The sequence below is a fragment of the Liolophura sinensis genome, chromosome 6 (genome assembly GCF_032854445.1).
Source record: "Liolophura sinensis isolate JHLJ2023 chromosome 6, CUHK_Ljap_v2, whole genome shotgun sequence".
Taxonomy (NCBI): Eukaryota; Metazoa; Mollusca; class Polyplacophora; order Chitonida; family Chitonidae; genus Liolophura; species Liolophura sinensis.
In genome coordinates this window covers 80,235,406-80,257,616 of record NC_088300.1, presented here as the reverse complement: position 1 = coordinate 80,257,616, position 22,211 = coordinate 80,235,406, and the positions used below count along the sequence as shown (strand labels likewise).

Sequence of the window (22,211 nt, the reverse complement as noted above, 5' to 3'; positions counted from 1 at the left end):
AACAGCTCTTCATTACATACATTCCATGTATTGGCATTTCGGAGTCATATGTGTGTAATTGTCAAAACTTTATCATTGATAAGCTCTGAGCTGATAAGGTTGCGTGTTTAGCCTTACGCATACATACATTACATGCTGAATATACTGGAACGTGTACTGTTAGGTGCAAAATACTGATACATGTATTACTAGTGGGTAGGTGACCTGGAGAGTACTGACCTGTACCTGTATTACTAGTGGGTAGGTGACCTGGAGAGTACTGACCTGTACATGTATTACTAGTGGGTAGGTGACCTGCTAGATACTGACCTGTACCTGTATTACTAGTGGGTAGGTGACCTGGAGAGTACTGACCTGTACATGTATTACTAGTGGGTAGGTGACCCGCTAAATACTGACCTGTGCCTGTATTACTAGTGGGTAGGTGACCCTCTAAATACTGACCTGTACCTGTATTACTAGTGGGTAGGTGACCTGCTAAATACTGACCTGTACCTGTATTACTAGTGGGTAGGTGACCTGGTGAGTACTGACCTGTGTCTGTATTACTACTAGTCGGTAGGTGACCTGGTGAGTACTGACCTGTGCCTGTATTACTAGTGGGTAGGTGACCTGCTAGATACTGACCTGTGCCTGTATTACTAGTGGGTAGGTGACCTGCTAATACTGACATGTGCCTGTATTACTAGTGGGTAGGTGACCTGGTGAGTACTGACTTGTATCTGCATTACTAGTGGGTAGATGACCTTTTGATTACTGACCTGTGCCTGTATTACTAGTGGGTAGATGACCTGGTGAGTACTGACCTGTGCCTGTATTACTAGTGGATAGGTGACCTGGAGAGTACTGACCTGTGCCTGTATTACTAGTGGGTAGGTGACCTGCTAAATACTGACCTGTGCCTGTATTACTAGTGGGTAGGTAACCTGCTAATACTGATGTACGCTTGTATTACTAGTGGGTAGGTGACCTGGTGAGTACTGACCTATACCTGTATTATTTGTGGGTAGATAACCTGCTAAATACTGATCTACACCTGTATTCCTAGTGGGTAGGTATCATGTGTTAAGTACTGACCTATACCTGTATTCCTAGTGGGTAGGTATCATGTGTTAAGTACATGTACTTACCTATCCGTAACCAGAGTTTCTTCCTCAACTCCTCATCATCTTCATCAGGTTTGTCTGCCTGGTCCTTGGCCAATTCCACGTCCACCTGACATGAACAAATATCACACAGGAAGATTACAATACCAACCAGGTCAAACAATTTCACGAGTGTGCCAGTCGTTCACCACTTGCTCACCCCTAGCTCACCCCCAGCTCATCATTAACTTTTCAGTAGTATACCTTGAGCTGGCTTCTACCATACCACTATGATTTCTCTAACCTACAGTTTTGTCAATAATGTATATGACTCATGTATATATGTATGGTTGGGGTTTTATGTCATACTTAACAATTTTTAAGTCGTATGGCAATGTGTCAATAGGTGTGTGTACACATACTGTGGTTTGCTGTGGCAGGGCGATTCTGATATTGACAGATAGTCAAAGTAGTAATAAACACATATAAAATAAATGTAAAAAAAAATGTAAAAAAAAAATACTAATGTATTTCAAGGGCCAACTCCACTCTCAAAATTCTAGGAATTAAGACATAATTTTTTTCATACGGCCTCATGACAGATAACACCCCTTCCTCCCTCCATCAGGCATAAGTCTTGCTCACCTGTAAAGCCAAGTTAGCCTCCTCATGTAGCCCCATGACAGAGTAGATGTGAACACCCCCTCCCCTTTCCCCCAGGTATGTCTTGCTCACCGGTAAAGCCAAGCTGACAGCCTCCTCATATAGCCCCATGACAGAGTAGATGTGAACACCCCCTCCCCTTTCCCCCAGGTATGTCTTGCTCACCTGTAAAGCCAAGTCGACTGCCTCCTCGTATAGCCCCATGACAGAGTAGATGTGAACACCCCCTTCCTTTTCCGCCAGGTATGTCTTGCTCACCTGTAAAGCCAAGTCGACTGCCTCCTCATATAGCCCCATGACAGAGTAGATGTGAACACCCCCTCCCCTTTCCCCCAGGTATGTCTTGCTCACCTGTAAAGCCAAGTCGACAGCCTCCTCGTATAGCCCCATGACAGAGTAGATGTGAACACCCCCTTCCCTTTCCCCCAGGTATGTCTTGCTCACCTGTAAAGCCAAGTCGACTGCCTCCTTGTATAGCCCCATGACAGAGTAGATGTGAACACCCCCTTCCCTTTCCCCCAGGTATGTCTTGCTTACCTGTAAAGCCAAGTCGACAGCCTCCTCATATAGCCCCATGACAGAGTAGATGTGAACACCCCCTCCCCTTTCCCCCAGGTATGTCTTGCTCACCTGTAAAGCCAAGTCGACTGCCTCCTCGTATAGCCCCATGACAGAGTAGATGTGAACACCCCCTTCCCTTTCCCCTAGGTATGTCTTGCTCACCTGTAAAGCCAAGTCGACAGCCTCCTCGTATAGCCCCATGACAGAGTAGATGTGAACACCCCCTCCCCTTTCCCCCAGGTATGTCTTGCTCACCTGTAAAGCCAAGTCGACAGCCTCCTCGTATAGCCCCATGACAGAGTAGATGTGAACACCCCCTCCCCTTTCCCCCAGGCATGTCTTGCTCACCTGTAAAGCCAAGTCGACAGCCTCCTCGGTAAGCCCCATGACAGAGTAGATGTGAACACCCCCTCCCCTTTCCCCTAGGTATGTCTTGCTCACCTGTAAAGCCAAGTCGACAGCCTCCTCGTATATCCCCATGACAGAGTAGATGTGAACACCCCCTTCCCTTTCCCCCAGGTATGTCTTCCTCACCTGTAAAGCCAAGTCGACAGCTTCCTCGTATAGCCCCATGACAGAGTAGATGTGAACACCCCCTCCCCTTTCCCCCAGGCATGTCTTGCTTACCTGTAAAGCCAAGTCGACAGCCTCCTCGGTAAGCCCCATGACAGAGTAGATGTGAACACCCCCTCCCCTTTCCCCCAGGTATGTCTTGCTTACCTGTAAAGCCAAGTCGACAGCCTCCTCGGTAAGCCCCATGACAGAGTAGATGTGAACACCCCCTTCCCTTTCCCCCAAGCATGTCTTGCTCACCGGTAAAGCCAAGTCGACAGCCTCCTCATATAGCCCCATGACAGAGTAGATGTGAACACCCCCTTCCCTTTCCCCTAGGTATGTCTTGCTCACCTGTAAAGCCAAGTCGACAGCCTCCTCGGTAAGCCCCATGACAGAGTAGATGTGAACACCCCCTCCCCTTTCCTCCAGGTAAGTCTTGCTTACCTGTAAAGCCAAGTCGACAGCCTCCTCGTATAGCCCCATGACAGAGTAGATGTGAACACCCCCTCCCCTTTCACCTAGGTATGTCTTGCTTACCTGTAAAGCCAAGTCGACAGCCTCCTCGTATAGCCCCATGACAGAGTAGATGTGAACACCCCCTCCCCTTTCCCCCAGGTATGTCTTGCTCACCTGTAAAGCCAAGTCGACAGCCTCCTCGGTAAGCCCCATGACAGAGTAGATGTGAACACCCCCTCCCCTTTCCCCCAGGCATGTCTTGCTCACCTGTAAAGCCAAGTCGACAGCCTCCTCGGTAAGCCCCATGACAGAGTAGATGTGAACACCCCCTCCCCTTTCCCCCAGGCATGTCTTGCTTACCTGTAAAGCCAAGTCGACAGCCTCCTCGGTAAGCCCCATGACAGAGTAGATGTGAACACCCCCTCCCCTTTCCCCCAGGTATGTCTTGCTTACCTGTAAAGCCAAGTCGACAGCCTCCTCGGTAAGCCCCATGACAGAGTAGATGTGAACACCCCCTCCCCTTTCCCCCAGGCATGTCTTGCTCACCTGTAAAGCCAAGTCGACTGCCTCCTCATATAGCCCCATGACAGAGTAGATGTGAACACCCCCTTCCCTTTCCCCTAGGTATGTCTTGCTCACCGGTAAAGCCAAGTCGACAGCCTTCTTGGTAAGCCCCATGACAGAGTAGATGTGAACACCCCCTCCCCTTTCCCCCAGGTATGTCTTGCTTACCTGTAAAGCCAAGTCGACTGCCTCCTTGTATAGCCCCATGACAGAGTAGATGTGAACACCCCCTTCCCTTTCCCCCAGGTATGTCTTGCTTACCTGTAAAGCCAAGTCGACAGCCTCCTCATATAGCCCCATGACAGAGTAGATGTGAACACCCTCTCCCCTTTCCCCCAGGTATGTCTTGCTCACCTGTAAAGCCAAGTCGACTGCCTCCTCATGTAGCCCCATGACAGAGTAGATGTGAACACCCCCTTCCCTTTCCCCTAGGTATGTCTTGCTCACCTGTAAAGCCAAGTCGACAGCCTCCTCGTATAGCCCCATGACAGAGTAGATGTGAACACCCCCTCCCCTTTCCCCCAGGTATGTCTTGCTCACCTGTAAAGCCAAGTCGACAGCCTCCTCGTATAGCCCCATGACAGAGTAGATGTGAACACCCCCTCCCCTTTCCCCCAGGCATGTCTTGCTCACCTGTAAAGCCAAGTCGACAGCCTCCTCGGTAAGCCCCATGACAGAGTAGATGTGAACACCCCCTCCCCTTTCCCCTAGGTATGTCTTGCTCACCTGTAAAGCCAAGTCGACAGCCTCCTCGTATATCCCCATGACAGAGTAGATGTGAACACCCCCTTCCCTTTCCCCCAGGTATGTCTTGCTCACCTGTAAAGCCAAGTCGACAGCCTCCTCGTATAGCCCCATGACAGAGTAGATGTGAACACCCCTCCCCTTTCCCCCAGGCATGTCTTGCTTACCTGTAAAGCCAAGTCGACAGCCTCCTCGGTAAGCCCCATGACAGAGTAGATGTGAACACCCCCTCCCCTTTCCCACAGGTATGTCTTGCTTACCTGTAAAGCCAAGTCGACAGCCTCCTCGGTAAGCCCCATGACAGAGTAGATGTGAACACCCCCTTCCCTTTCCCCCAGGTATGTCTTGCTCACCGGTAAAGCCAAGTCGACAGCCTCCTCATATAGCCCCATGACAGAGTAGATGTGAACACCCCCTTCCCTTTCCCCTAGGTATGTCTTGCTTACCTGTAAAGCCAAGTCGACAGCCTCCTCGGTAAGCCCCATGACAGAGTAGATGTGAACACCCCCTCCCCTTTCCCCTAGGTATGTCTTGCTTGCCTGTAAAGCCAAGTCGACTGCCTCCTCGTATAGCCCCATGACAGAGTAGATGTGAACACCCCCTCCCCTTTCACCTAGGTATGTCTTGCTTACCTGTAAAGCCAAGTCGACAGCCTCCTCATATAGCCCCATGACAGAGTAGATGTGAACACCCCCCTCCCCTTTCCCCTAGGTATGTCTTGCTCACCTGTAAAGCCAAGTCGACAGCCTCCTCGGTAAGCCCCATGACAGAGTAGATGTGAACACCCCCTCCCCTTTCCCCCAGGTATGTCTTGCTCACCTGTAAAGCCAAGTCGACAGCCTCCTCGTATATCCCCATGACAGAGTAGATGTGAACACCCCCTTCCCTTTCCCCCAGTATGTCTTGCTCACCTGTAAAGCCAAGTCGACAGCCTCCTCGTATAGCCCCATGACAGAGTAGATGTGAACACCCCTCCCCTTTCCCCCAGGCATGTCTTGCTTACCTGTAAAGCCAAGTCGACAGCCTCCTCGGTAAGCCCCATGACAGAGTAGATGTGAACACCCCCCTCCCCTTTCCCCCAGGTATGTCTTGCTTACCTGTAAAGCCAAGTCGACAGCCTCCTCGGTAAGCCCCATGACAGAGTAGATGTGAACACCCCCTTCCCTTTCCCCCAGGTATGTCTTGCTCACCGGTAAAGCCAAGTCGACAGCCTCCTCATATAGCCCCATGACAGAGTAGATGTGAACACCCCCTTCCCTTTCCCCTAGGTATGTCTTGCTTACCTGTAAAGCCAAGTCGACAGCCTCCTCGGTAAGCCCCATGACAGAGTAGATGTGAACACCCCCTCCCCTTTCCCCTAGGTATGTCCTTGCTTGCCTGTAAAGCCAAGTCGACTGCCTCCTCGTATAGCCCCATGACAGAGTAGATGTGAACACCCCCTCCCCTTTCACCTAGGTATGTCTTGCTTACCTGTAAAGCCAAGTCGACAGCCTCCTCATATAGCCCCATGACAGAGTAGATGTGAACACCCCCTCCCCTTTCCCCTAGGTATGTCTTGCTCACCTGTAAAGCCAAGTCGACAGCCTCCTCGGTAAGCCCCATGACAGAGTAGATGTGAACACCCCCTCCCCTTTCCCCCAGGCATGTCTTGCTCACCTGTAAAGCCAAGTCGACAGCCTCCTCGGTAAGCCCCATGACAGAGTAGATGTGAACACACCCTCCCCTTTCCCCCAGGTATGTCTTGCTTACCTGTAAAGCCAAGTCGACAGCCTCCTCGGTAAGCCCCATGACAGAGTAGATGTGAACACCCCCTCCCCTTTCCCCCAGGTATGTCTTGCTTACCTGTAAAGCTAAGTCGACAGCTCCTCGGTAAGCCCCATGACAGAGTAGATGTGAACACCCCCTCCCCTTTCCCCCAGGCATGTCTTGCTCACCTGTAAAGCCAAGTCGACTGCCTCCTCATATAGCCCCATGACAGAGTAGATGTGAACACCCCCTTCCCTTTCCCCTAGGTATGTCTTGCTCACCTGTAAAGCCAAGTCGACAGCCTTCTTGGTAAGCCCCATGACAGAGTAGATGTGAACACCCCCTCCCCTTTCCCCCAGGTATGTCTTGCTTACCTGTAAAGCCAAGTCGACAGCCTCCTCGGTAAGCCCCATGACAGAGTAGATGTGAACACCCCCTCCCCTTTCCCCCAGGTATGTCTTGCTTACCTGTAAAGCCAAGTCGACAGCCTCCTCGTATAGCCCCATGACAGAGTAGATGTGAACACCCCCTTCCCTTTCCCCTAGGTATGTCTTGCTCACCTGTAAAGCCAAGTCGACAGCCTCCTCGTATAGCCCCATGACAGAGTAGATGTGAACACCCCCTCCCCTTTCCTCCAGGTATGTCTTGCTTACCTGTAAAGCCAAGTCGACAGCCTCCTCGTATAGCCCCATGACAGAGTAGATGTGAACACCCCCTCCCCTTTCACCTAGGTATGTCTTGCTTACCTGTAAAGCCAAGTCGACAGCCTCCTCGTATAGCCCCATGACAGAGTAGATGTAACACCCCCTTCCCTTTCCCCTAGGTATGTCTTGCTCACCTGTAAAGCCAAGTCGACAGCCTCCTCGGTAAGCCCATGACAGAGTAGATGTGAACACCCCCTCCCCCTTTCCCCTAGGTATGTCTTGCTCACCTGTAAAGCCAAGTCGACAGCCTCCTCGTATAGCCCCATGACAGAGTAGATGTGAACACCCCCTCCCCTTTCCCCCAGGTATGTCTTGCTCACCTGTAAAGCCAAGTCGACAGCCTCCTCGTATAGCCCCATGACAGAGTAGATGTGAACACCCCCTTCCCTTTCCCCCAGGTATGTCTTGCTCACCGGTAAAGCCAAGTCGACAGCCTCCTCGGTAAGCCCCATGACAGAGTAGATGTGAACACCCCCTCCCCTTTCCCCCAGGTATGTCTTGCTTACCTGTAAAGCCAAGTCGACAGCCTCCTCGGTAAGCCCCATGACAGAGTAGATGTGAACACCCCCTCCCCTTTCCCCCAGGTATGTCTTGCTCACCTGTAAAGCCAAGTCGACAGCCTCCTCGGTAAGCCCCATGACAGAGTAGATGTGAGCACCCCCTTCCCTTTCCCCCAGGTATGTCTTGCTTACCTGTAAAGCCAAGTCGACAGCCTCCTCATATAGCCCCATGACAGAGTAGATGTGAACACCCCCTCCCCTTTCCCCCAGGTATGTCTTGCTTACCTGTAAAGCCAAGTCGACAGCCTCCTCGTATAGCCCCATGACAGAGTAGATGTGAACACCCCCTTCCCTTTCCCCCAGGTATGTCTTGCTTACCTGTAATGCCAAGTCGACAGCCTCCTCGTATAGCCCCATGACAGAGTAGATGTGAACACCCCCTTCCCTTCCCCCCAGGTATGTCTTGCTTACCTGTAATGCCAAGTCGACAGCCTCCTCGTATAGCCCCATGACAGAGTAGATGTGAACACCCCCTTCCCTTTCCCCCGGGTATGTCTTGCTTACCTGTAAAGCCAAGTCGACAGCCTCCTCGTATAGCCCCATGACAGAGTAGATGTGAACACAAGCCTCTTTATGACTGTGTTCTGCACACAGCCTCAGGCCATACTTCAGGTCATAGCAAATACTGTCAGCATCCTGGGTACAGATAATACCAACAACATTCAACACTGATGATAAAAATTTATCATGAAATTAAGAATGTTCTGCACCAAAGAATGACCTCACTAATTGCCTCTGATGTATATGTTACATGTGCATTGGGTACTTTGAAATGTATGAACAATTTTGACAGGGCTTCGCAGTTCCATATCCCAATGCCTACGTATACAGAATCATATATTCAAATTTCAACTCTATCATACGTCAGATTTTCCTATTACATGAACCACTGAATATCAATGCATCTGAAATGAGAGATATATGTATTACACCATACTTGTGCATCTCAACACTTTACCTGGGGCAAGTCATTAGACTAAAATTAAAACTTTTCCATGTTAACTGTTCTATGATCCACACTTAGTCTGACAGAGGTAATCCTGCAGAGATAACACAAAGCAAACAAAGTTACCTGCCCCTGGGACAACAAGTACTTCATCAGGTGTTTGGGCTGCAGCTTGGCATAAAGTGACAACATGTAGTTGTGAATAGCCTGATCTTTGTTGTTCAGCTTCTGGATACAGAACTCTAAATACCGGATAGCCTCGTTGCCCTGAAAACACACACACACAGACACACTTTGAGTAATAGCAAATGTTATGGCCAAGCTGAAAGACTAAGTTTTCAACAGTCATTAATTAAAGGTGGAGAAAACATGACACAAAGTTCAGATGAAAGAGTGTGAAAAGTTATTCCTCAACATGGTCTTCAATAGTTTTTCCGATTTTTCCTTAAGGAGAAAAAGACACTTGAAAATAATTTTTGTATGGTGGTTATTTGGGACCACCCTTTGGTATTTATAGTCTTTGTTTAATAATGTCATAAATGAGGATGTAACACAGGTTTAATAAATATTTTTGCACTAGAATTTGTTCTTTTCAGCTAACGAATGTATTAAACCTCAATTTGGATCATATTTACATTTTTAATATGTTCATAAATATTATCATAAGTTAGGTTAAATGCATGTTTCGATATAAACAACAAATTTACATTCAAATAAATTGATTAGAGAAGCATCACATCCTTATTTAGAACATTATTATGCAACAAGATAAATACCAAATGTTGGTCCCAAATACCTACCATACAAAAATATTTTCAAATACTCTTTTCTACTGAAAAAAAAAATCCCCAAAAATATTAAAGATCATATTTGCAAATAAGCTTTGACACTCTTTCATCTGACTTGGCATCATTTTTATGTTTTCTTCTCCTTTAAAACAGTATTTCATATTTCCCTGTTCCCTGTACATCCCAATGCTGTATTCCAGGTCTTACCTGTTCTGTGTACTTCTCATGGTCATACAGAACCAGACTGATATCAGTCAGTGTCTTACCTGCTCTCTGTACTTCTTATGATCACACTGAACTAGGACTGATATCAGTCATTACCACTGTGTCTTACCTGTTCTGTGTACTTCTCATGGTCATACAGAACCAGACTGATATCAGTCAGTGTCTTACCTGCTCTCTGTACTTCTCATGGTCATACAGAAACAGGACTGATATCAGTCATTACCACTGTGTCTTACCTGTTCTGTGTACTTCTCATGGTCATACAGAACCAGACTGATATCAGTCAGTGTCTTACCTGCTCTCTGTACTTCTTATGATCACACTGAACTAGAGCTGATATCATTCATGAACACAGTGTCTTACATGTTCTCTGTACTTCTCATGGTCATACAGAACCAGACTGATATCAGTCAGTGTCTTACCTGCTCTCTGTACTTCTTATGATCACACTGAACTAGGACTGATATCAGTCATTACCACTGTGTCTTACCTGTTCTGTGTACTTCTCATGGTCATACAGAACCAGACTGATATCAGTCAGTGTCTTACCTGCTCTCTGTACTTCTTATGATCACACTGAACTAGAGCTGATATCATTCATGAACACAGTGTCTTACATGTTCTCTGTACTTTTCATGATCACACTGAACTAGGGCTGATATCAGTCATGAACACAGTATTTTACCTGTTCCCTGTATTTCTCATGGTCAAACTGAACCAGGACTGATATCAGTCATTACCACAGTGTCTTACCTATTCTCTGTACTTCTCATGGTCACAATACTAGGGAAGATATCAGTCATGAACACAGTATTTTACCTGTTCCCTATATTTCTCACGGTCACAATACTAGGGAAGATATCAGTCATCAACACAGTATTTTACCTGTTCCCTGTACTTCTCATGGTCACAATACTAGGAAAGATATCAGTTATGAATGCAGTATTTTACCTGTTCCCTGTATTTCTCATGGTCATAATACTAGGGAAGATATCAGTCATCAACACAGTATTTTACCTGTTCCCTGTATTTCTTACGGTCACAATACTAGGGAAGATATCAGTCATGAATGCAGTATTTTACCTGTTCCCTGTATTTCTCATGATCACAATATTTATTTATTTATTTGATTGGTGTTTTACGCTGTACTCAAGAATATTTCACTTATACGACGGCGACCAGCATTATGGTGGGTGGAAACCGGGGCACAGCCCGGGGGAAACCCACGACCATCCACAGGTTGCTAAAAGACCTTCCTACATATGGCCGGAGAGGAAGCCAGCATGAGCTGGACTTGAACTCACAGTGACTGCATTTGTGAGAGACTCCTGGGTCATTATGCTGCACTAGCGCGCTAACCAACTGAGCCACGGAGGCCCCTCATGATCACAATACTAGGGAAGATATCAGTCATGAACACAGTATTTTACCTGTTCCCTGTATTTCTCATGGTCATACTGATCCTGGACTGTTATCAGTCATAAACACAGTATTTTACCTGTTCCCTGTATTTCTCATGGTCATACTGATCCTGGACTGATATCAGTCATAAACACAGTATTTTACCTGTTCCCTGTATTTCTCATGGTCATACTGATCCTGGACTGATATCAGTCATAAACACAGTATTTTACCTGTTCCCTGTATTTCTCATGGTCATACTGAACCTGGACTGATATCAGTCATAAACACAGTATTTTACCTGTTCCCTGTATTTCTCATGGTCATACTGAACTAGGGCGGGTATCAACTTCTTGGGGTCCAGTTTAGTGTCTTGCTCTATCCAGGCATTCACAGTTTCCTTGGGCACGTACTGCATCAGCAGAGGAGAGAACTTGTAAAACAGCTCCACATCACTCTAAAATATAACACAACATCGCATTTATAACAAAGCAATAAAATAAAACTTCTACACAATAGTCCAATCTTTAGTTACAATTTTCTTACATGCATACATCAATCCTTGTTGCAAATTTCTCCAAAATGTGTTTTTATAGCAAATTAGAAATATTTTTAGAGATATGAGGTAAAAACTTTCAGAAATAACAAAACCCCAAATTAGCCTGTAAGACATACCTGCTTCCTGAGCACATCCAAAGCCCCTGTGTAGTTGTCATGTTGGAGATGGTGGCTGATTACACGCTCAAAATCTGCAAATACAAACACTCCATAAAAGTCTGCAAACACAAACACTCCATCAAAGTCTGCAAACACAAACACTCCATCAAAGTCTGCAAACAAAAACACTCCATCAAAGTCTGCAAACACAAACACTCCATCAGTCTACAAACACAAACACTCCATCAAAGTCTGCAAACACAAACACTCCATCAAAGTCTGCAAACACAAACACCCTATCAACATCTGCAAACACAAACATTCCATCAATGTCTGCAAACACAAACACTCCATCAAAGTCTGCAAACACAAACACTCCATCAAAGTCTGCAAACACAAACACTCCATCAAAGTCTGCAAACACAAACTCCATCAAAGTCTACAAACACAAACACTCAATCAGTCTACAAACACAAACACTCCATCAAAGTCTACAAACACAAACACCCTATCAACATCTGCAAACACATACACTCCATCAAAGTCTGCAAACACAAACACTCCATCAATGTCTGCAAACACAAACACTCCATCAAAGTCTGCAAACACAAATTCCATCAAAGTCTACAAACACAAACACTCCATCAAAGTCTGCAAACACAAACTCCATCAAAGTCTACAAACACAAACACTCAATCAACGTCTGCAAACACAAACTCCATCAAAGTCTACAAACACAAACAATCCATCAAAGTCTACAAACACAAACACTCCATCAAAGTCTACAAACACAAACTCCATCAAAGTCTACAAACACAAACTATACACACTGAATGATTCAATATGTATGGTTGAAACGATGCCATTATAGGGTTCGTACAGGTCTATGAAAATGAAATTCAAGTTTTCCGGGAGTTTTCCCGGAGTTTTTTGTCATTTTCAAGGCTAGTTTAAACATACCATGGTGCAAATTATAGACTATATTTTAAGTCTGAATTATAGATGCTTTAATTTGCATGCATGTATATTGAATAGTACACTTGCTTTTGCAAGAAATATCTGCCCTTCACCTCTGTAATGCGACACATTCTTTGAATGCTCAGTAAAAAAAAATGAACGCCATATATCATCATGCAGGGCTTCCTCTGGGTCAGTATTTTTTTTTAGCCAGTCATTTTAGCCAGTCATCAGATTTTTTCAGACTACTTTTTTTCTTTAGCCATACTTCCTTAGCGGCCATGACTCTTGTTGGTCTCCTTCTGTAATTCGTTTTTATCTGCCTTGGTGTAGCTGCTAAAATCAGTTTGGTCTCTTCCAGCTATATCTGGAATTTATCCTCCTATCTGTACGATCCTAGTAAAATGTAATTTCCTCTATCAGAAAACTTCAATTAATTCAATTTGTTATGAAATTAATTTGTGATCAGTACACTGGAGTACACTGGAGTACACTGGAGTAAACAAAGTCTGACAGGAGAAAACCAGACGGACGGTACATATTCCGAAACATTTAATTTTCTTCAGATCCCCCCAAAAAATAGTTTATTAAGTGGAAAAGTTTAAATTTTTCATGGGCGGTAACTTTATTTACAGGTGTAAGTGTACCTTGATTTATCTCCATTGATAATGCTTTTTTTTTTTTACAATTGGCTATGAAAGGCATCCCACAAAATGCCATGATTCTCATTTGTTATTTAACATAAATGATTTCAAGCGTTATTTAATCTCAGTCAACTTGCAACAATGCTGAACCCCCTTTGTAGATTCTCTCAAGTAATCGCCATACAACTGTGTTGATGTTGTTTCGCCAAGATGAGGCTGGTTAAAATGAAAATAAGTGGATTATTTTCATTAGAAAAAGTAAGAAAATCTGCTTAAAACCCCTGAAAACTCTCATGCTAAATTTTGTATAACGTTTGTATTTTTTCTTAGGTAAATAAATTTGTCGCCAAAAACATTCGCATTTTTCAAATTTTATCGCCATTTCAAACAATTGTTCTAAATTTGCGACAATGGCAAGTGCCAGCGGAAGCCCTGATTGTGGGAGAATTATCAGTGAGCTCCCGATATACAGGTTCGGCCGTCAGAAGACAATATTGAAGTTCAGGACAAACTAAGATTTTCAAGGAGTTTCCAGGAGTATTTGTCTTTTTTAAGGACTTTCAAGTACTTGAAAATGAAATTGTATTTTTCAAGCACTTTCAAGATGTTTCAAGGACTGTGCGCACCCTGCATTAAGTATCACAAAAAAATTGCTCGACTCAATTCACCAGGAAGACTGCTGCAAAAAGACAAAATTTTATGTTGAAAGTTTATCTTTGACCTTTTTTTTTTTTTTAATTCATTGAAATGAATTGCTGAATTGGATGCCAAAATGACACAGACCTTGCATGAGGACAGCAAAGTAGATCATGTCCTCAATATCCCCATGGCTGGCTATCAGATCATACACCGTGCTCCTGTTGTTACTCACACATTCCTGTAAACAACATCACGCATGTTCACAATCTAAGTTATTTTATTTATTTGATTGGTAGTTTACACCATACTCAAGAATATTTCACTTATATGACAGCAGCCAGCATTATGGTGGGAGGAAACCGGGCAGAGCCTAGAGTAAAACCATGACCATATGCAGGTGGCTGGCAGACCTTCCCACATACAGCCAGAGAGGAAACCAGTATGAGCAGGACCAATGTGACTGTATTGGCAGAACCAAAACCAGAGATACTGTACACAGGAATAGATATAATCTAAAACTGTAAATTTAACAACATTTCTATTTATACATCTACATGAACCTGTATGAACAGGTGATGATCTTGGAAGAGTGGAAGAGAAACCTGTGAAACGACTCCTGTACACAATGCACTCAATACACTCAAGAGTATTACAGAAATGTGCAGGTAGGTGGCTTAGTACCTGTCCTGTAGTGCCTGACCCACCTTGACCTTGGAGTGGAAGAGGAGCCTCTGAAACGATTCCTGTACACAGTGCACTCAATACCTCAAGAGTATCACAGTAACGTGCAGGTAGGTGGCTTAGTACATTAGTCCTGTAGTGCCAGATTCCACCTTGACATTAGAGTGGAAGAGCAACCTCTCAAACGACTCTGTACACAGTGCACTCAATACACTCAGAGTATCACAGAAACGTGCAGGTAGGTGGCTTAGTACATTAGTCCTGTAGTGCCTGACTCACCTTGACCTTAGAGTGGAAGAGCAACCTCTCAAACGACTCTGTACACAGTGCACTCAATACACCTCAGAGTATCACAGAAACATGCAGGTAGGTGGCTTAGTACATTAGTCCTGTAGTGCCTGACTCACCTTGACCTTAGAGTGGAAGAGCAACCTCTCAAACGACTCCTGTACACAATGCACTCAATACACTCAAGAGTATCATAGAAATGTGCAGGTACGTGGCTTAGTACCAGTCCTGCAGTGCCTGACTCACCTTGACCTTAGAATGGAAGAGCAACCTCTCAAACGACTCCTGTACACAATGCACTCAATACACTCAAGAGTATCATAGAAATGTGCAGGTAGGTGGCTTAGTACCTTAGTCCTGCAGTGCCTGACTCACCTTGGCCTCAGAGTGGAAGAAGAAACTCTAAAACGACTCCTGTACACAATGCACTCAATACACTCAGAGTATCACACAAATGTGCAGGTAGGTGGCTTAGTACATTAGTCCTGTACCTTGACCTTAGAGTGGAAGAGCAACCTCTCAAACGACTCCTGTACACAGTGCACTCAATACACTCAGAGTATCACAGAAACGTGCAGGTAGGTGGCCTAGTACCAGTTCTGCAGTGCCTGACTCACCATGACCTTAGAGTGGAAGAGCAACCTCTCAAACGACTCCTGTACACAATGCACTCAATACACTCAAGAGTATCACAGAAATGTGCAGGTAGGTGGCTTAGTACCTTAGTCCTGCAGTGCCAGACTCACCTTGATCTTAGGGTGGAAGAGGAACCTCTCAACGACTCCTGTACACAGTGCACTCAGTACACTCAGAGAGTATCACAGAAATGTGCAGGTAGGTGGCTTAGTACATTAGTCCTGTACCTTGACCTTAGAGTGGAAGAGCAACCTCTCAAACGACTCCTGCACACAGGTGCACTCAATACACTCAGAGTATCACAGAAACGTGCAGGTAGGTGGCCTAGTACCAGTTCTGCAGTGCCTGACCCACCTTGACCTTAGAGTGGAAGACCAACCTCTCAAACGACTCCTGTACACAATGCACTCAATACACTCAAAGAGTATCACAGAAACGTGCAGGTAGGTGGCTTAGTACTTTAGTCCTGTAGTGCCTGGACTCCTCCTTGACCTTAGAGTGGAAGAGGAACCTCTCAACGGCTCCTGTACACAATGCACTCAATACACTCAAACAGTATCACAGTACCTTAGTCCTGTAGTGCCAGACTCACCTTGACCTTAGAGTGGGAGAGAACCGCTGGAACTCCTCCTGTACAGCGTCATACTTCTGACTCATATCTTCCCTTGCTCCTCAGCTCACCATGTTGTTCAGGTAAATTTCTATCAGCCAAATTACCAGCATCGTCACCTGAGTTTTGTCTGAAACAGGTACAGAGGTCTTTGAAGAGTGAAGAGAGGTGGATGAGGGCAGAAGGAGGATGGGATGGGGCGAGGGAAGAAGGATAGGATGGGTTGGAGAAGGATTTTGGGATGGGGCGAGGGAGAAGGATAGGATGGGGTGAGAGAAGGATTATGGGATGGGGCGAGGGAAGAAGGATAGGATGGGTGGGAGAAGGATTTTGGGATGGGCGAGGGAAGAAGGATAGGGATGGGGTGAGAGAAGGATTTTGGGATGGGGCGAGGGAAGAAGGATAGGATGGGGTGAGAGAAGGATTATGGGATGGGGCGAGGGAAGAAGGATAGGATGGGGTTGGAGAGGAGATTATGGGATGGGGCGAGGGAAGAAGGATAGGATGGGGTGAGAGAAGGATTATGGGATGGGGCGAGGAAGAAGGATAGGATGGGGTGAGAGAAGGATTATGGGGATGGGGCGAGGGGAGGCGGATGGGATGGGGCACAGGAAGAAGAATGGGAAGGGGCGAGGGAGGAATGGAAAGAGGGAAGGAGGATGGATGGGTCAAGGGAAAGGAGGGTGATATAGAGCAAGAAAAGGAGGAGGATGGGATGGGGCAAGGGTGAGATAGGGCAAGAAAAGGAGGAGGATGGGATGGGGCAAGGGTGAGATAGGGCAAGAAAAGGAGGAGGATGGATGGGGCAAGGGTGAGATAGGGCAAGAAAAGGAGGAGGATGGATGGGGAAAGAAAGGAGGGTGGGATGGAGCAAGGAAAGGAAAATGAGATGGGGGTCCAGTTGAGATGGAGAGAGAGGAGAAGGATGGGATGAGGTGAGGGAAAGAGAACGGGGGTGAGTGAGGGAGGGGAGGATGAGGATAGAATGGGTGAGGGAAGGATGTTGGGGGGGAGGGATGGAAGGTGTAGTGCAGGAGCCAGCGGAATGATAAACTGGAGAGAAAGACAGTACACTAAACTACCCTGGCAAATGTATTCTCCACAGTAAACAAGGCTCAAATAATGAAAGAGATATTGCAATACAAATGCCTACTGGTTCTGTATGTGTAGTATACATGTCAATTCAGAATGGCTCTCAGGTTTCTTGCCTAAGCATTACTTCACGTAGGCACATAAGGCCGTCATGAGTAGGACAAAGACGAGGGCCATCATGAGCAGAACACACACTAGGGCCATCATGAGAAGGACACAGATTAGAGCCATCACAAGCAGGATGCAAGACCAGGGCCATCATGAGCAGGACAGACTAGGGCCATCATGAGCAAGACACAGATGAGGGCCATCATGAGCAGGAGAGATGAGGGCCATCATAAGCAAGACACAGATGAGGGCCATCATGAGCAGGACAGATGAGGGCCATCATGAGCAAAGACAACAGATGAGGGCCATCATGAGCAGGACACAGACAAGGGCCATCATGAGCAGGGACACAGACGACAGCCATCATGAGCAGGACAAAAACTAGTGCCATCATGAGCAGGACACAGACGAGTGCCATCATGAGCACGACAGACTAGGGCTATCATGAGCAGGACACAGACGACAGCCATCATGAGCAGGACAAAAACTAGTGCCATCATGAGCAGGACACAGACGAGCGCCATCATGAGCACGACAGACTAGGGCCATCATGAGCAGGACACAGATGAGGGCCATCATGAGCAGGACACAAACTAGTGCCATCATGAGCAGGACACAGACGAGCGCCATCATGAGCACGACAGGACTAGGGCCTTCATGAGCAGGTCACAGACTAGGATCACTCTCATTATACACTGGCTTCATTGTTTCACAGACTTCATTGGGCATGGGTGTCCATGCCAGATGATCATCAGTCCTGGCAGTTTTTTGTCACCTTAGTCACTTCGCGACCTCTGTGAAAGACAGCCTGGGCTGGTTGATTGGATACCGAAACCCGAAACTTGGACACTGAAAGGCGGTAACTGTAACTTACACATTGCTGACACTTGAACAGTCTGCCTGAGCCTTCAGGTGTACCCATCATGTCACAGACCACTGGGGACAAGTTAATCTCACGCCTCACTGCTGACACTTGAACAGCTTACCTCAGCATTCAGGTAAACCCATCATATAATAGACCCTCCCACAAATAAGTCACTCTCATGCCACACTGCTGACGCCTGAATAGCCTACCTTAGCCTTCAGTGAACCCATCATATCACAGACCCCTCCCACAAATAAGTCACTCTCAGGCCACACTGCTGACACCTGAACAGCCTACCTTAGCCTTCAGTGAACCCATCATATCACAGACCCTCCCACAAATAAGTTACTCTCATGCCACACTGCTGACACCTTGAACAGCCTACCTTAGCCTTCAGTGAATCCATCATGTCACCAGACCCGTCCCACAAATGAGTCAACATTGCTGACACTTAAATAGCTTCCTTAGCTTTCAGTGAACCCATCAAGTCACTCTCATGCACACTACTGATATTTTAAAAGTCTACTTGAGCCTTCCGGTGAACCCCCACGTCATACGCTCCTCCCACAAATAAATCACTCCCATGCCACACTGCTGATACTCTCATAGTTAACATGTACCTGAGCTTTCAGTGAACCCATCTTCCTCTGCAGGAATGATTTCAAGGCCTCTTTCTGTTCCAGTTTGATAAACTTGAGGGTGATCTCCTCAAAAGAGTTCTGAGCATGGCAAACGTCAGGCACTCTTTTCATACCTTCATAAAACAAAATTCTCCTCATAATGTTTCAGTGAAACTTTCTTTCATTTCACCAAGTACATAAACTGTTAGGCTCAAGAACTGTGTTACAAAATGAGTGTAGGGAAGGAACTATTGCAGTGAACTAGTGTGAAGTCTAAATAAAAGACTGAGAAATTATTTAAGTGATGTCCCAAATCAAAATAATAATAATCAAACTTAAATAATCTCTGCATGATTTAATGTTTTCACAAGATTGCAGATTAACTCAAGTAATAATAGGCTAAACATGATGTTTTTAGCAGGACATAAAGTAGCAGTGCTGATGGGGTTACTCACTCAGAATGGTTGAAGAAATACTCTGCCTGCCTGGTCAGAACCTTATCCATGTATACAGGGTTGTCCTGAAACACAAGATGTGTGAAACATTGGGGGTCGGTGCTTCAGGTGTAGCAGAGTGGCCAAACACATAGGCAGACCTACACCCTATCTGTGTACATATACATGTATACAGGGTTGTCCTGAACACAAGATGTGTGACACATTGGGGGTGGGTGCTTCAGGTGTAGCAGAGTGGCCAAACACATAGGCAGACCTACACCATATCTGTGTATATATACATCTATATAGGGTTGTCCTGAATACAAGATGTGTGACATATCCGGGGTGAGTGCCTCAGTGGAAGAGGGAAATCTTGTAGGAGCAGTCAATGTATGAGTGCCAACACCATAGATTTTAAAGCCTTAGATATGACTGGACATGGGTGTGCTACATGTATGTGCCTCCCCAAGAGGTGGACAATACATGGACATGTATAATTACAGCGGGATATTTTGTTTATTCAAATCAGCTTCTACCAATTTGTGCCCATACATTTAAGCTATACATATACATAACTGCCAAGATGACACATTATTTATGGATAACTTCTTCAGTTACTGCTGGCGTTATCCATGGTTAACGTGTGACCCTGAAATGTTAGCCCTCTTCCTGAATTCCCCTCAAGAAGATGCACCTCACGCATTTGACATATCACACCGTATGATTAGTAGCTTTCAATTTTCATCCCACTTTCCAAAATCAACACAATTATACTAAAAATCAGGTCATGATAATGCAGCTTTTAGGACAATGTATACCACAATGCACCAGACACACAGGCAGACAGACATGCAGACAAACAGACATGCAGACACACCAGGCACGCAGACACAGACACACCAGACAGACAGACACAGAGACAGACAAACAGAGAGACATGCAGACACACCACACAGACAGACAGACAGACAGACAGACACACACACACACTCATCACTTGCCTACCTTACAGTACTCCTTGGCCAGCTCAAACTCCTCTTTGTCCAGGTACATCTGCCATACATCCCTACAATCATTGCGTTTAACAATTAACAGACAACCAATGTAGTTTGTCTCTAAAATCAAATGAAAATGGTTCATAAATTGTACTGTAAGTTGCTCTTTCATATGAGACAAGGTTAAGGAATTACTGTAGTTATCTATCTGCCAGAATGGTGTACTGTACTCAAGAAACTTGTTCATTTCACATCCAACATGTCAGATGTACATGTACCTACTGGCCTTACCCCTGCTAAAGTATGTGATACCCAGCGAGCCTGTTCTTACCTGGCCTCTCTGACTACCTTATACTTGAACACACACTGAGGGGTGTACGCCCAGATGGTGCCCCGGAGAGGGTCCTTACACAGACCTAACAGCCTGCCAAATCTCTGTCACAAACATAAAAACATACACTTTCAGGAAAGAAATCAAGTGATCAAACAGCGTTTTGTGGACATGGATTAAAATGCCAATGAAGAGTGGGTAAAGAACAGCAAAGATATATACAGTTACCTTATTATTACTCAGCAAGTTTTACATAATCTTTCTTTTCTGTTATCTGGTTTTTATTATGGAATATAGATGACTTACAACATACTATGGCGCACAAACCTCACTGCTTCACCGGCCATGCATTCTCACATGTACAAGTATGTCATGCCTGTTCAACCCCCAAAACACAATGGTGGTATTCTCACCAAATAAAGATGAGACATTGATAGAAGTGACGTGTGTGAGATGGTTGAGATGACTTACATCAGCATACAGGTCATCATAAATCAGCTGGTCATTCAGCGAACAGATGGCCTTCAGTCTGAAACAACACAACACCAAAGTGGCATATTCATTCATTTGATTGGCGTTAACTGCAGTGCTCAGTGACTGTCCATTTATAATGGAGCTCAGGGTTATTGCCAGATAGGGCCAGAGAGAGTTTGCAGAACACAACCCCCCCCCACCCCCAGCCTGAATTTGCCAGGCACTACAGGGAAATGACAAGATTGAAAGTAACATGTAACATGATGACCAGTATGACAAAATATTTATCTTTTTTCAAGAAATCCCTGTGTCATTATGTAATAATGTAGCAATTTTACAACTGAACTAATGATTTGAGACATTTGGACAAACACACTTTGTTGACTGACCTTTCTTGAAACAGAATTAAGATATGGAATTCTGTGGTGACTATTGCTATAGGGGGGCTGGATCGCTCATTCTCCTCTCGTGGGTAGCTATGCACAGTTAAGATGAAACATCCCAACATTCTTGTGGATATGTGACAGAATGACACATCAGAACAGAACATAGAATTATACTGACAAAGCTGAAGTGCAGTGCTTCAGCTGAGTTAGGAAAACCTTACAGTACTGTACACCACTGACCTATGCTGAGTTAGGAAAACTTTACCAGTACTGTATGCCACTGACCTAGGCTGAGTTAGGAAAACTTTACCAGTACTGTATGCCACTGACTTATGCTGAGTTAGGAAAACTTTACCAGTACTGTACACCATTGACTTATGCTGAGTTAGGAAAACTTTACCAGTACTGTACACCATTGACTTATGCTGAGTTAGGAAAACTTTACCAGTACTGTATGCCATTGACCTATGCTGACTTAGGAAAACCGTACCAGTACTGTATGCCATTGACCTAGGCTGAGTTAGGAAAACTTTACCAGTACTGTACACCACTGACTTATGCTGAGTTAGAAAAACTTTACCAGTACTGTATGCCATTAACCTAGGCTGAGTTAGAAAAACTTCACCAGTACTGTATGCCACTGACTTATGCTGAGTTAGGAAAACTTTACCAGTACTGTATGCCACTGACTTATGCTGAGTTAGGAAAACTTTACCAGTACTGTACACCATTGACTTATGCTGAGTTAGGAAAACCGTACCAGTACTGTATGCCATTGACCTAGGCTGAGTTA

At 45.4% G+C, this 22,211-nt stretch overlaps 1 protein-coding gene across 1 annotated transcript in view; it reads right to left on the bottom strand.

Moving 5' to 3' along the window:
• Window positions 1-22,211, bottom strand: part of LOC135466481 (vacuolar protein sorting-associated protein 18 homolog) — a 49,627-nt gene that overhangs the window by 8,859 nt on the left and 18,557 nt on the right. Inside the window, 16 exon segments of the mRNA XM_064743978.1 lie at window positions 1,131-1,215; window positions 8,143-8,274; window positions 8,711-8,851; window positions 11,300-11,455; window positions 11,674-11,747; window positions 14,040-14,133; window positions 15,611-15,635; window positions 16,117-16,240; window position 18,506; window positions 18,796-18,913; window positions 18,915-18,929; window positions 19,251-19,315; window positions 20,238-20,298; window positions 20,559-20,662; window positions 21,030-21,087; window positions 21,422-21,508. Coding sequence (XP_064600048.1) covers window positions 1,131-1,215; window positions 8,143-8,274; window positions 8,711-8,851; window positions 11,300-11,455; window positions 11,674-11,747; window positions 14,040-14,133; window positions 15,611-15,635; window positions 16,117-16,240; window position 18,506; window positions 18,796-18,913; window positions 18,915-18,929; window positions 19,251-19,315; window positions 20,238-20,298; window positions 20,559-20,662; window positions 21,030-21,087; window positions 21,422-21,508 — 1,340 coding nt within the window.